The 15996-nt window shown below is 39.8% G+C and overlaps 2 protein-coding genes across 3 annotated transcripts in view; one reads left to right on the top strand and one right to left on the bottom strand.

Annotated features, from left to right (window-relative positions):
* Window positions 1-686: 686 nt before the first annotated feature.
* ARPC5 (actin related protein 2/3 complex subunit 5) lies at window positions 687-9594 on the bottom strand. Its single transcript, XM_030303440.1, has 4 exons — window positions 9264-9594; window positions 6852-6924; window positions 4698-4874; window positions 687-2071 (listed from the first exon to the last, which is right to left on the bottom strand). Exons 1-4 carry the CDS (start codon window positions 9404-9406, stop codon window positions 2009-2011), a joined length of 456 nt encoding a protein of 151 aa, XP_030159300.1. The 5' UTR covers window positions 9407-9594; the 3' UTR covers window positions 687-2008.
* A 384-nt stretch (window positions 9595-9978) lies between these two features.
* The window catches only part of RGL1 (ral guanine nucleotide dissociation stimulator like 1), a 258267-nt gene continuing 252249 nt past the window's right edge, over window positions 9979-15996 (top strand). Inside the window, exon 1 of one of the 2 annotated variants that reach the window (XM_030303435.2) lies at window positions 9979-10265. The gene's annotated coding sequence lies outside the window, so the exon portion shown is untranslated. The remainder of the gene's footprint in view (window positions 10266-15996) is intronic. The other variant, XM_030303437.2, reaches the window with a different exon arrangement.

Raw genomic sequence — 15996 nt, 5'->3', positions numbered from 1 at the left:
AAAATGATGTTAAGGATTTTACAAAAAAGTATTGCAGTATCACTTGTTTTCATCTGAAGTTTGTACAGAGTTATGCTGTGCCTACTTTATTATTTAACTTCTCTTAACTCACAGCCCTATGAATTGCCTTAAAAAAAAAAAATGTTTCTTTTTGAAAGAGAGAGAGACAGAGCGTGAGTGGGGCAGGGGCAGAGAGGGAGACCCAGAATCTGAAGCAGCTCCAGGCTCTGAGCCGTCAGCACAGAGCCTGATGGGAGGCTCGAACACAGGAGCTGTGAGACCATGACCTGAGCCGAAGTGGGATGCTCAACCCACTGAGCCACGCAGGCGCGCCTCCTGTTGAGTTTCTCAACCTTTAAAGCAGGCGTCTAGTCATGGGCAGCGGTGCGAGAAAGGGCTCAGAAGCTGGTAAGAAATGAGCGCGGCACACTCTGGTTTGGGCCTTTGGGCAGATACTCCAGGTGCTCAGCGAGCGTCCAGAGGGCGAGGAATCATTCCAAAGGCTCTGGTGGTGCTCTGAGATCATCGACGACTGTCTCCTTTTCTCCACTACTTTGTATTTGAATAAAGTAGTTTTAGAAACCTGTACCAGATTACTTCTTGTCAAGAGCACAACCTTCTGGTAAAACAGGAAATCTTCCCTCGTAATTAATCACACATAAGTGTTAAAATAGGAGTTAGAAAAATAAATTATTCAACACTGACATTTTATTTTCTGAACTTTATCATTTTTACAAAACAAAAAGCAGGTATCAAAAACAGCAAAGAGGTTATAGAATTTCCCCACCAGTTTTCACATAAGACAGTGATTATGAAACTGGCGCCCAATGTAAATACGAAACACAGGCTGATTTCCCTCTTGGTCATATGCATTTGGGTGGTTTGTTTTGGAGCCACTGAATAATAACTTTTTATAAGCACCGGTCATTTTTTGAGAACCCATTTGGTTTGTCCAACAAGTAAACACTTTTTGCTATGCGGCATTTTCCTTTTTGAAGAACCACTAAGCTAAAATACAGAATGTGTAGATGTCTGGATCTGAACCAAAGCTTTTAAGATCCTATTTACCCTGAAGAACACTGAAGACATTTATAGGGTATATCAAATACTAGTTATATACCTCATCATGTCTAAGGCAGCTATTAGAGTTCTAAATAAATCAGCATTTCATTCGCAGGCTGCCCAGAGTTTGAACTTCATCAAAGTTTTCATGTCTTTTCTGATTTGGAGTAGTTTCCCCAAATAGGGTCATATTATTAGAACAAAGTTTTATGCTCAGGCCAAACAGGCTCTGGCATTTCATAGATACATTTTTGTAGAGCAAGACTTCTTGCTCTGGACCCTGGAGACCACAGAGAAATCGAGAGGCCATGATTACTGGGTGCGGAGAGGAAGAGGCATACTTAAGCTCACATGATCTGGAGGTAAGCAGAAACAAAGGTAGAACTTGCTCGTGCTGTTCACCCACCACCTGTTCCAGAAACACATTTTGCTTAAATACGGGAATTATGGTCCAGTTTTGCAATGTTAATAGCTGCCAGTTTCTCAAAGGTATTTTTTGTAAAGATCATTTCCTGGCTAGCAATGAGTTAGGAAACTGGCCTCAAATTCAGATCAAATTTTTCACTATTAGTCAAAAACAAAACAGAACACCTCAAAAAAACAAAAATGCAAACAAAACAAAAAAACCCCCACCAGCCAATAGGGGTTAAAATTGCACACTTAAACTTGAAGGCAAATTATATTATATACAGACAGGTATACACATCACTGTAATAGTTTTGAGAGCGTGAAACACTCCTGTTGAAACGTTTCCTCTATATTATCCCAATTTTCATGAAAGGAAAATTGATATGTAATCTCCTTCTTTACAGATATGAAAAAGGAAGCAAGAAGGCAAAGCTGAGAGAAACAGATGCTACCCCCAAGGGCAGCGGTGGCATTTGGTTGTTTTGGTCTTTGTACCAGCAACTCCCACACCCAGAGGAGAGACCCAGACCCTGCTGGGCTACACAGTTTTCCTTGCAGTCAGCACTCGAACAATGGACCCCACTCCTCCAGCAGCAAGTGCCTAAAAACAGACCAAAACGTAAATGTTGACAGAATCATAGGGTCAGTCCTCATACCAAATAGAACATTTTTCTTTAAGAAGGAATGTGTGCAGCTACCGATTTTGAATTCTTTAATTTTCATAAATACTTCTTGAACTCCTGTCATGTCCCAGGGACTGTTCTTGGCACTGGGGATACAGTCCCTACCCTTATGTACCTACACGCTAGTGAGATACTAGTTTACATTCTAGTATGTTGTTTTCAAATAACAGTATGTTCTTAAAGGTTTACAGCATGTTCTTGCCTAAAACAGGTACTCAAGTATAGATTTAGGATATTCACTTTATTCTCTTCTTAGCACGGGCAGGAAGAAATCGAAACCGAGAGCAACTGTCCTAAGTTCCTTTAGATTAGCCAGTTTGTCAGATTCTTTTTATTCTCCCAAGCTAAGAATATATTATTTAATAGCTAAGAACTTAGGGACTTTAATTTTGACTTTACCTTAAAAAACTGGAAGTCATGACTAAGCATCAGGAATTTGAAGCTCTGGTTTACTTACTGAATACTTTTATGTACTGGGTACTATGCTAGATGCTAGGGATATAGCATCTTCTGGTCTATTGGGAAGGGACAGACATGTAGAGATCATTACTATACTATAATATAGTATAATATTCTGTTCACACAAGTGTGCACTGGGGTGTAAGGAGCCACTGAGGTAGAGAAAATCACGAGCAGAAGTACACAGGTGTGAAACGGCATGGGGTGTTCTGGGAAGCAATACTACTGTGCTCACTGCTGGAGCACAGGGAGAAGAACATGAAGAGGAGTGGCTGGACCTGGGAACTCGGGCTTTATTCTGCAGGTGACTGACAGGGTAGATCTGGGTTTTCGAGAGGACACTCTGGCAACCGGGTGGAGAAGAGATTTGAGGGAGGTGAAATTGGTAGCCGGAGGCCTGTTTAGGAAGCTACGGCAACAGACTGGGAGAGACGCTGTGAAGAGTTGCATTAGAGGTGCATCTGAGTAGATGGCTGGAGAAGCGTTTAGGAGACAGATTGGCAAAAACCAGTGAGTGATGTTAGGAAGCAATGAAAACTTAATATTAGCCTCAGTTTGCTTCCCCACCCACCAAAAGGCAAATAATAGCAAGCTCTCCCTCCTAGTATTTTTACGAGGGTTAAAGGAGTTAATCTTTACAAGGTGCTTGGAATACAGTAAGTGCTCCATCAAGGTCTACTATGATCCTGAGACTAGACAGGAGCTAGGTTGCTTAGGTTTTTAAGCTGGCTCTTCACCTCTAAATTGAGGATGATAAAGATGTTTTATACCTTATGGTGCTGTTTTAAGGAGTGAATGAAACATAAACTAACGGTACAGTGGCTGGCAAATGGAACGTGTTCCTGAAGAGGATGACCATATACGTTATTCTCCAAGTGGGACACTGGGGAGTGAAAGGGAACTATTCATAATTATGTTGGGAAAACAGGCATAAACTGGGGCAAACGGGAGGTATGGTTACCGTGTCCATAAATGTTAGTTCTCTTTATTTGACAGTGCATGAGAGACCAAGTGACTTGACCAAGACTAATCGACAAGTTTTACTACCTATTCTTATTTCCGAATGTGCTTTCACTCAGACACACACAATAGCTTCTGAAAACCTGAGTTCCGGGAATTGTAAGATATTAGAGAACATACCCCTTCTCTGTGGTTGGTTCTATTTAAATGTTACACTGCTTACATTAATATTAATATTACCTAAGTGTTGGGTGTTAAAAATTACCTTACCAACTTTTAAGCTAAAGCTAAAAATTCCCCTTAACTATTTTTTTAATGGACAGTGTACTATCTGCAGAATGAAATGCATAAAAAAATACAGGAATTCTTCATCCCACCTGTGAGTTTTTTAAATTGTGTAACATATATAACATACACTTTGCTACGTTAACCATCCGTAAGTGTAAAATTCAGTAGCATTCATTACATTCCCAGGATTCTACAGTCACCACCACTGTCTATTTCCAATACTTTTTCATCACCCTAAAAAGAAATGTTGTTCCCATTAAGCAGTAACTCTATTCTCCCTCCTCCCCAGTCCCTGGTAACCTCTAATCTATTTTCTGTTTCTCTGAATTTGCCTAGTCTAGATATTTGATAGAAGTGGAATCTCACAGTATTTGTCTTTTCGTACCTGGCTTATTTCACCTTGAGTAATGTTTTCGGGGTTCATCAGTGCTGTGTCATGTGTCATAATTTCCTTTATTTGGTTGTCCAATAAACAAAATGTGGTGTATGCATAAAATGGATTATCTGTTCATCTGTCCATGGGCACTTGGGTTGTTTCTACCTTTTGGCCACAGTCCAAGAATTCTTGATTTTTACTGTTTCTTTTCAAGGTTTTCATTTAGTTCAAAGTTCAAGATTATGTTAAATGAACAATAATCATTACTGAATAAATGTGCTGCAAATCAGAATCTCTTAGGACCAAGGCAGTAAGCATAAAATCTAACTTTCACTTTCACACATTTATTTGTAAAGACAAAGATGTATAACCAACAAGTCAAAGTAATTATCCAGATGAGGAGTTGTCATTGTCACTATTATAAAGGAGCTGGCCACAGAGATTTATAATTCATAACTCACCTTTTCATGCCATTGCAATAACACAGCACTGCTATTGTCAGAGGGACTCTCGAAGCCTTTATAAATATACTTCATTAGAAGATCCACACCGTTCTTGTCCAGGGACTGAACTGCCTTTTCAATATCATTAGCTTTAAAAGAGATGAGCACCTTCAAGACGATGCTGCCTGCTCGATCCTGAGGATAAGAACAGAACATTTAGACATATGCGTGCCAAGTGGTTGCTCTAGAAAGGCCACACTGAGATGGTGACATTTAAAACCTGAAGGACATGAAAGAATCCTTGGGGGTATCAGAGAACAGTATGTTGGTCAGAGGAAAGAACTGCTGTTAGTGTGTATTCCGGGTGTTCAAGGAACAGCAAGAAGATCCCCGGTGGCCAGAGTGATAACGGTGGAAGAGTAGGACGTAGGACAGGTCAGAGGGGTGGTGGGAGGGCAGACTGTGTAAGCCCTGCAGGCCACCGTGGGGACAACAGCGATATAACCTGACTTGTATTTCAACAGGATCACTTTGGCCACCATGCTGAGAATAAGCTGAGGTGGGACTGGTGGGGGGCAGGGGACAAGGCAGAAGGAGGGAGACCAGTTTGGAAGTTATGGCAATAACACAGGCTGGTTTTGGCTAGCATGGTAGCAGTGGAGGGGGTCAGATTCTTCATGTATCTGAAGGAGCGCTGAGAGGATTTGCTTACAGATAGAGGTGCTAATTTGCCAATGTTATTGAACCCACATTTCAGTTTTACTTCTTGTACTCAGAAAAAGATCTGAAGACAAAATGAGCTGCAGTTCTACCTTGAACCATCCTTCAAAAACAATACGCTTGGAAAACTTAAATTTTAAGTTTCATATCTATAGTCAAGATATAAGATACAGTGATCTTCATTTATAATTTTTTTCTTTGATAAAAGGCTGCTCCAACAGCAAAGTTATTTTTTCACCCATGAAGCCAAGCAAAGAGAACATTTAATTTACCCTTCCAACGGTTCACTTCTCCTATTCAAGAAAGAGTGATCTCTTCGGCATTCCTACTGATCAGGGTTTTACAGAATGTTTCTACCTCCTATTGCTGTTTTCAGTTTAAAGACTATGCAATTACCCAATTTAGAAAAATATTCTTACAATTCTCCACCCACAAACTGTGATAAAAACTCAGCCACATAAAAGCAGAAGGTGGTAAAATTGAAATTTCAATGATGTTCCCCACCATTTTCAAAAACCAAAGAAATGTTTCTTTATTGTGGCCTAGATAATTATTATGCATTTGCCCAAACTGTTACTAATACTCAATAAAGAGATCCTTAGGGCTCCTATGGACAATGGGTTCAGAGCCCTGGGCCACATTTTAAACACTAAGTAAATGTTCTTAAGAATCACTGAAAGACTGCTGCCCAGGAATGTAAGTCAGGTTTTGCTGAAGGGCAGTTTGGCAATAACACTTGTACCAAAAGTCTTAAAAAACGTGCATTCTCAAACTCAGCAATGCACTTCTAGGAATTTATTCAAAGGAAACAAATAAGAATTTATGCAAAATTGTTCATTTCAAAAAAAAGGTCAATATTTTAAATATATGACAAAGGGAGATTAGTTATATGTAAACCGCAGCGTATCTATATACAGGCATTAAAAAAGATGTGATAGAAATAAACTTATTGCCAAGATAAGATATTCATGTACATTGCAAAAAGAAAAAAGTCAGTTATAAAACTCCATTTTTATTAAAAAAAAATACCAATAGAAAAGCTCTATAAATATATATTAACACCAAAAAGTAATAACCAATTATCTCTGGACAGTAGGATGATGATGATTACTAGTTTTCTATAAACATTTAATTCTTACATAATTTAGAAAAATTTTTAAAAAGCAACCAAGTAGAATCGCTTTACTTCGTAAAAGTTTTGTTTATTCTTCAAGCCTTTGCTCAACTTCAACCTGAGTGGCCTCCATGGAACATACAAAATGCTCTTATCATAGCTCAATATCAGAGTGCTAACTTTTCGTATGTAAATTTTTACCTATCTAGCTGCATTGTGAGCTCTTGTATGTAAAAGACAGTAAACAGTTAAAAGATTTGTTGATTTCAAGACACTTCCAGGATTTTGGTAAGAATGCTAAGATATCAGCAGAGATCACTGAGTTGTCTGTGACTCACCTTCACCGCCTGACTCTTGGTGTTGATGGGGGGATTTTTCAGAGCTGCCTGTAGGGCAGCGGTCATGTTTCCTGTGATGGAGGTTAAGGGCATAGCAGGAGAGGGCAGGCCTCAGGAAAGCACTGGCTCTTAAGCCTTGACTTTTACATTGAAAAATTACCATGGTCACTACGTTCAATATTGTAAAACTCAACATGTTGGTTTCAAGGATGTCAGTCAAAGGTATGATACTGAAAACACTAGAGAAGGTAATAAAGCAACCACCAGCTCTTGCGTGGCTCCAATTACTAAATGAACACTTTGATAGCCTTTCATTTTCCAGTAAGACACATGCAAACATTATCCAAAGCTATATTAAAAGAATTAATAGGTCCCAACATGAAATGTATCCTCAACCAAAATGTCTTTTATGTGATTCTAACTGGAAAAATGAAAGACCAAACTTTTGCTAGACTTATATTCTACATTAACTGAAATGCTGGTAGAAAATACTGGTCATTATTCTAGCAATCGAAATGATACACATTAGCAATCTCTCAATATTGATGAAAAGAGGCATCACAAAAGAGCTAATAATTCAGTGACTTTTTAGGCGGCAGCTTAATTTTTCTGTTTTGGATATTTTCTCTTATATTTCATAAAGGTTATTAAAACTGTCTTATGTCATACCTATTAAATTTAGTCTTTGGAAGCACTAGTGAGTTAGCAAGTACGAGGCACGGAAGGCCAATCAGACTGTCAGAATCTACAATCATTCCCCTAAAAGGAAAACCAGAGTTCACTTGTTCCTCCATCTGTAGTGCCTGACCAAAGCTTGTCTCTCGGTTGTAACAAGAGAAGAGACAATATCTTTTTATTTTATACAAAGCAGACCCATTATATGAATACAGCAGTACCAGTTAAGAGTTATCACCCATCAACCAACAGTTAGTTTCACAAAACATCATTTATCCATCACAAAGAATGTTTTCAGACAGAATAATGTTCATTGCTTCTGGGGGGGGAGGCGGGATCGTCTGACAAAAAAAACAAAAAACCAAAACCAAAAACACAAGCCTTAGGGTTGGTGGTAAGCTGTTATTTTCAAGGCTTAACGAACTTCTAGAAAAAGCATGCCTTTTGCAAAATTGGCTCATTTTTAAGACCCAAAACAGTTAAGTATTTAAATAATGAAAAATAGCAACAGCTGACTATGAAGGTTGTGGAAATCAAAGAAACATCTGTATGTTGATAAATGTTTAATGCTGTTATTTTAGGTGCCTTTAAGACTAGATATAGTTAGAACCAAATATTTTCACTCCTATTTCCCCATTATACTTTAATAGGATATAGATGAGGAAAGGGTTTTAAAAAGTCTTATCTTATGAATACATTAGAGAATAATCAGAAATGAATGAGTTCAGTAATTGAGAATCTCTAAAACTACAGCTTTAGTTGTTGCAACATTTACATTTTTCTAAAAAATATCTGGTGCAAATGTTCAAATTATGAATATTCAAATATGCAAAAACAAAAACCAGGAACTGACAGCCACATTTTAACTGAAATGGAAACGATTTCAGGATTACAAAAACCATTCTGCTTCGTACAAATGACTCATCGTCTATTTTATTCTTCATCTATTTTATTTGCTGGGGATTATTTTAAATATTTTCAGGGATTCTCCACATGCAAGCTCTGTCTTTCTATTGTCCCTTGCTTATTAGCAGGTAAAAGGCTCCAAGCTTCCTTCGCCCGAGTTGGTTGCTTTGGACTCACCCCCCCCCCCCTTCCCGGGTTAGCAAATTGTTTATCTTGCAACCTATATATTGCCAAATTCCTTTCTCTTAAAAAAAAAAAAAAAAAAAGAAAGAAAGAAAAGAAAGAAAAGCAAAAAAGCCCACGGGCTAAAAGGACAGAGGGCCTCAATTCTGCAAATCGCCCCTTCCCTGACGGCAAGGAATAAACTCTCCCAACGCTGCCAAAACCAAACCACCAGAACACAAGCAGCCCGCTCCTCCCAATCAGAAATTTCTGGAGCCACCGTGGCCCCGGCAGGCACCGTTCTGCGGAGGACAACTTAGGCGCCCTCCGAGGGCCACAGAGCAGCACCAGATGCCTCCCCCCGCGCCGCGAGGGCGCGGCCGCCCTGCCAGTTCCCTGCAGGCAGCAACTCCGGCCGCAACCTGAGGAATCGGGGGCGGGAAAGGCGCGCCGGGAAGGGCAAGTTTCCCAGGGGGGACCCTGGGGTCCCGGGGCGACTCGGTTAGAAATGGGAGCGTCCCCTGCCCTCTCAGAGTGGGGGAGCCCAAAGAGACAGGTGAGCTCCGCGCCCGCGCCCCGGGAGCGGCCCCAGCTTCGCAGACCCTGCCGGCGGCGGGGTCCGGGGAGAGGGGCGCGGTGGGGTAAGGAGGCCGGCAAACGCAAGGATATTGCCGCAGGCAGGAGTCCACCTCGCCTTCGTCGGGCCCGGCCTGCCCGTCGCCCCCGTCTTCCTCGTCCACGAACTTGTTCTCGTCGTACTCATCCACGTCCACCTTCCGGAACCGGGCCGACGACACCGTGTTCTTCGACATCCCCGATCCGGACCGGTGGCAAAAGCCTCTTGTTGGTGCTGCCTCTACCTCGGTAAGCGTAGCCCACCCACCGGGAACCCGCAGCCTGGCGCCTTCACTTCCCTCTTCCGCTCTGGGGCGTCGCCGGCAGCCGGGGCTCGGGCGCTTCTGGGCCTGCGCGCTGGCGGCGCTCCTTCCTCCTCAGCTTCATGCTCTTCTCTAGCCTCCTACGCCGCCCCCACTCTTCCCCGGGGAGCGCGCGCGAGGGAGGGAGCGCGCTCGATGCGGTGCGCAGGCGCGGGCTCTCCGCAGGAAAGGGGCGGGGCTGGGCGAAGAAGGCGGGGGCGGGAGGGGGCGGGGCAGAAGGGACGGCCGAAAGCGGTGCCGCGGGCAGAGCTAAGAGGCGATTGGTCGTCCGAGGACGTCACGTGATCCTCAGGGGGTTTCCATAGCAACGCTTCTCTGCGGTCCAGCCTAGGGGGGTCTTAGGTTGGCGGCTATGGGCACTGGGGGCGGGTGGCTTTTGCTGCCGCCGCCGCTGCCAGCGACCCGTCGTCGGGGTCCTGCGTGAGGTCCGGCTGGCCCGGACTCGCCTGTGGGGTGGGATGGACTGGTTACCGGACCAAGTCCCCTGCAGTTGGCAGGAGTATGGGGCGGAGTGATGCACGCCCCGGCGCCCAGTGTCGTTCTAGTTGTCAGAGGCATCACTTCGGACCGTGCGCTGCCGGTGGCTGCGGTCCCGAGCCGGGAGCCCCTTTGCCGGGGTTGGAACTACGCTGCGCGGCCAGCGGGAGGTCCCCAAGGACGGAGTCGAAAGGTCATATCTTATCTGTCAGTGCTGTGTACAGCATCCCGACCACACCTGCAGAGCCGGAACTAGGTATTATATCCATTGCGAGGGAGGGGATGTTGTGGGCAGGGGCTGGGGTGACAAAACTGGGGTGAACCTGTGGAATTTGGGGTAGGGTCAGCTACTGACATCTTAAAATAAGTGGTTGTTGGGAGCAAGAATGTTAGAAAAGGATAGGGGCGAGATATACTCTCCGGTGCTGAGGGGAAACAAAATGTGTAAGGATTAGTAGAAGCCAGACCTTTAAGATATGTATTTGTGATTTAAGATTTATATGATCCTGCTAGGCCAGCTTTTTAATTACATTTGACATCCTCATTTCTGAGAGCAAATCTCTTACTGAGGAGGTAAAGGCACTAAAACTAAGGAAATGGTAGTTGTGGTGTGTGTATAACACTGAAGTACAAATATTTGCAGAATAAAATTCTTCTGGACATTTAGCTGGACACTGCTCAGATAGCTTTATGTTTTCCTGACATCCTATCAGATCTAGTTCAATTCCATCTGTAGCAGAAAGCTGGCTGTTTTCCTGTTAATACCCCAGCCTTTGGTTTCCTGTGCTGTATTGAAAAGAGCACTGGACTTAGAATAAGAAAACCCTGGCTCAAGTCTTGACTTCCACTCATAATCTATTTGATTAAGGCTGCCACTTAAAATTATGAATTTCAGGTTCCTTGTTGCTAAAGTGGAGCTGATAATGTGTACTTCACAAGACTGTTCTGAGGATTAAATACAGGAAAGTGTTTTGAAGCTCTAAAATTCTACATAAATGTAAAATGCATGTTACCTGTACCTTTGATTTTGGCACTAGTCATAGGAATTACTTAATGATATATCACGTTTTATCTTGCTCCTGGAAGAGATCAAAAGATTCTGGAGGGCAAGGTCTTGGCTTATATTTATTTTGTATCTTCCTTTACATTTGATATAATGCTAAGCATGCAGAAGGTACTCAATACATTCAGGTACTCAATTATTTATTGATGAATGAATGAAATGTGAAAGGCAGTAGTTTTAAAGTCATCACACTGAGCATAATGAATCAGTAAGAAGAGGAAGAGAGATCTCAAAATCAAACATTTGTTGGACAGATATGCATACATATGCATATACGGATATGTATATCTCCATCGACATGTATGCGTATGTATATGTGTGTGTATATGTATATATATATGTGTATATATATATATATATATAGAGAGAGAGAGAGAGAGAGAGAGAGAGAGAGAGGATGTGAGCAGGGGAAGGGCAGAGAGAGATGGAGACACAGAACCCAAGAGACAGAGACAGAGGCAGAGAGAGACAAAGAGAGTTCACAGGAATGGAATGCATCCTTTCCTCTTGGGAGGAAGAAGCAATATGGCATTTTTCTCTTCCCAATTAAATCACCTTTCTAGAAAATATATCATTTAGGTGATAGAAGTGACACTTCTTTAAATTAACATTCAAGTTATGAGCAAACACTGATAAAAACTCCCCTAAGGACTGTCTTAAGAGAGCAAAGGAAAATTTTCTACCTGTTGGTACTATTTATTTTACAAAGTCATATACCAAAGTATCAGACCATTACTATGGTGAGTGGCATTATATAACTTAGAATAAAGATTTGTTTTAATATTTCTTCCTCAGTTTCAATCTATTGCTAACTTTAGTAAGAACTAAACAATATACTTGTTTTGATGTTGAAGATGATTGTACTTTTTGTTCTTCTAAATCAAGATTTTCTTTGAAGAGAAAATGAAACATTAGAAGTGCTATTGAGAGCAAATGGAAACAAGAATTTAAGAGCTAATGTATCCCCTCTCTTACATTTCTCTTCTTTTATATTAGGTCTTCTGTAGGAAATGTCTTTATTCTCTTATTTTAGAACTGGAAAAGAATCCTGGTGTAGAAATTAACTCAAGGGAATAGTGAGAGGAATTTAAAGAATTGAGTTGCTCAAGGGTATAATTGCTTTGATTACTCAGAATCTTGTTCTATACGTTGAATGTGTTAAATATAATTAATTCTCAGCCGCATATTGCATAATACATTTGAGATGTAATAATATCTAAAAAGTCCTTTCCCAGTGCAGTATTTTTTACTGTCTCACAATGATAAGTACCTAGAAAATAGTAGGCATGCAACACATTTTTATCTAATGAATGAATAATCTGACAATTTTGCAATCATATTTAGAGATCGAGTATTTCCTTTTTTTCCCCTAAAGTTTATTTATTTTGAGAGAAAGAGATGGAGTACATGTGAGTGGGGGAGGGGCAGAGAGAGAGAGAAAGAGAGAGAGAGAATCCCAAGGAGGAGAGCTCATGACCTGAGCCGAAATCAGCAGTTGGACTAAGCCACCCAGGTGCCCCAAGAGATTGAGTATTTCTTAATGGACACTTTCATTTCCTCCCTACCCCAATTAGCGAACCATTAAATCTATAAAGCTTTAGGGAAATGTGTGTGTGGGTATGTGTGAAGGAACCTGTCCTTAATTATCTTTTAATTATGTAATACATATTATTCAACTTTCTTGCAAATTATAATTTTTAAAGTTAATTATAGTATTTAATTCATTTTAGGTAATATTATTCTCCCTATTTTAATTTTACAAATAAGTGTTGATCCCTGAAATAAAGATTTGAAGACATCTTATTTATTGTGCCAATAGCCTGGTTTGGTTCAATACTAAAGTAAGATTAAATCTGAATTTTCTCAAGGTTAATGCTGCATGATACTATGTAGCTCCTTCTTATTTTCTGTGATAATGCAAAGAATGAAGGATCTTTTTAATTAGAAAGGATTTTGATAAAACTATCTTATAACACATCTTTTTTTTTTCCCCCGAATATTTTCAGCTGAGTACTCTACCTACCATGTGCTTCTTTTCCCCAGCCTTGGGACTAAATACTTAACAAACCAAGACATTGTATCTTATAGCAATGAAATGGAAGTGAGGTCAGTGTTAATCAAATATATCAAACATGTATTATATATATATAATATATATATAAAATATATATTTATATTTATATAATATATGTATAAAATAAGTAAATTTCAATTTTGGTAATGATGTAATACTGTTCTCTAGCAACATAAATAATACAATATAAAAAGACTTTTTGGCATGTTGTCTACACTATAGTATGGTCTAATGCCTGTACATAATAATCAAGTGAAGTGGTGCTGTTTTGAAACCACCAACCTCCCAAACTTGGAATGTTTGCTTTGTGATTTATTTTAGCTTTACATAACTATGATTACATACTCAGGTAGAGTAGATAGGGTGAACTATTTAATAATGGGACCTTTATTTGTTTATATATTAGTACTTTTTTAAAAAGTTTATTTATTTTTGAGAGAGAGAGCGAGAGAGCATGTGAGTATGAGTGGGGGAGGGGCAAAGAGAGAGGGGGAGAGAGAGAGAATCCCAAGCAGACCCCACACTGTCAGTGCAGAGCCTGATGTGGGGCTCGATCCAACAAACCCATGAGATAATGACCTGAGCTGAAATCAAGAGTCACATGCTTAACTGATTGAGCCACCCAATGCCCCAGTACTAATTAATATATATTAGTACTCCTAAGATTAAAAAAAATTTTTTTTAATTTCTTTTTTTTATGTTTTATTTATTTTTAAGAGACAGAATGAGTGCAAGTGGGGGAGGGGCAGAGAGAGAGGGAGACACAGAATGGGAAGCAGGCTCCAGGCTCTGAGCTGTCAGCACACAGCCTGACACGACATGGGGCTCATACACATGTGCTGTGAGTTCATGACCTGAGCTGAAGTTGGACACTTCACTGACCGAGCCACACAGGCACCCCTAAAATTTAAAAAGTTTTAAATCTGTGTTCTTGTCTCAGGAAAAATGTTTAGTGCTAAATGAAACAATAAACCTTGTTTGTTAAACATTGTTTTAAATGGGACTCTTTATTTCATTTTTTTAATCTGCTTATGGTAATATAAAGAGAAGCTGTGGACTGCAGATTTTTAAAAGTTATTTATCCTATATTCTTTCCCACTAATGGGCTCTCTTATTGATGCTAACAGTTGTTTTAATTAAGGTTACATTTCTTGTCATACTATACAATCATAATATTTAAGATAATGATAATTTATATTTTCTTTTCTAATATTTATATCTTATTTATTTTTCTTATCTTTTGCATTAGCTGGACTCTCAAAAACAGTGTTGAAAAATTGGGTGATAATAGGCATCTCCTCTTTGTTTCAATTTTATTGGAAATGGCGTTGGTATTTTGCCAGTTTTATTTCCTATTGTTTTATGATATTTAGGAATGACTGTTGAAATGATCAAATGCTTTTTTTGAGAGGTTTAATGAGAAAAGCATATTATTTTATATCTTTTAATTTATAAATGTAATTAATTATATTTATATATTTTTTTCACACTGAACCATTTCCACATTTCCAGAATAAATTCTGATTACTATTTTAATTACTTGCTAGATTTGATTAGTTTATATTTTGTTTACATGATTTCAGAATCAGTATGTATAAGTGATATGGGCCCATAGTATTTCTTTGTGCTATGTCTATTTAATTTTTTTTTTTTTTTTTTTTTTTTTTTTTTGAGAGAGAGTAAGTGCACGTGCATGTGCAAACAGGGAAGGGACAGTGGGAGAGGTAGAGAACCTTAAGTACTTAAGTGCAGAGTTCAACCTGGGGCCTTGATCCCAAGACCATGAGATCATGACCTGAGCCGAAATCAAGAGTCAGATGCTTAACCAACTGAGCCACTTAGGGCCCCCTCAATTTTGATATTAGGATTAGTCTAGCTTTGTAGATGAATTGAGAAGATTTTCACCTTCTTTTTTATGCTCTGGAGAAGTTGGAGAAGTGCAACTGTAGGAAATTACTGTGCTGTTTTTTCGTTGAAAGTTACAATATGTGCTTGCAAAATTGTCTGGACTTGGTTATATTTTTAGAGTTAGATCTTTCATCATCTATCTTCTGTGGTTATTGACTGGTTTTCTTTTTCTTTTTGACTCAATTTTAGAATTTATATTTTCATAATCATGCATTTCATCTAGATTACCAATTTATTGGCAAAAAGTTGCATAAAATATTTTCTTACAATTATTTTCATATCTTTCATGACCATGGACTTATTTCTTCTCTTGTTGCTTTAAGCAAAATATTAAAATCAGAATTTTTTCCTTTCCCCAACCTGATCGTTACAAATGCTAGTAGTATATCTTTACTTCTTTTTTTTTTTTTTTAATGTTTATTTATTTTTGAGAGAGAGAGAACACAAGCAGGGGAAAGACAGAGAGAGAAGGAGACACGGAATCTTAAGCAGACTCCTAAGCAGACTCCAGGCTCTGAACTGTCAGCACCGATCCCAGTGCGGGGCTTGAACCCACGATAATAATGACCTGATAATGACCTGAGCCGAAGTTGGAGGCTTAACTGACTGAACCACCCAGGTGCCCCATATCTTTATTTCTTATAGAAAATAGAAACTATAGTTTTTCTTTTTTAAATGTTTATTTTTGAGAGAGCATGTGAGTGGGGGAGGGGCAGAGAGAGGGGGTACTGAGGATCGGAAGTGGGCTTTGTGCTGACAGCAGAGAGCCCAACGTGGGGCTGGAACCCACTAACAGTGAGATCATGACCCAAGCCAAGGTTGGATGCTTAACCAACTGAGCCACCCAGGCACCCCATAAAATTTATAGTTTTGGTAGTATTTGAAAGATCCCACAATTCCTATTTTTTCTACTGTCTACTTTTATTCTATTAAAATTTTATT

Source organism: Lynx canadensis, chromosome F1, assembly GCF_007474595.2.
Source record: "Lynx canadensis isolate LIC74 chromosome F1, mLynCan4.pri.v2, whole genome shotgun sequence".
Lineage (NCBI taxonomy): Eukaryota > Metazoa > Chordata > Mammalia > Carnivora > Felidae > Lynx > Lynx canadensis.
This window is presented reverse-complemented; position numbering and strand designations above follow the sequence as displayed.

Excerpts from the sequence above, each read along its gene's own strand:
- ARPC5 (XM_030303440.1), bottom strand. The coding sequence starts at position 9,406 with ATGTCGAAGAACACGGTGTCGTCGGCCCGGTTCCGGAAGGTGGACGTG. Across the intron at positions 6,925-9,263 it reads GTGGACTCCTGCCTGCGGCA|AGGAAACATGACCGCTGCCC; the intron begins ATATCCTTGCGT and ends AACCTCCATCAC. Across the intron at positions 4,875-6,851 it reads CCAAGAGTCAGGCGGTGAAG|GATCGAGCAGGCAGCATCGT; the intron begins GTGAGTCACAGA and ends TCTTATCCTCAG.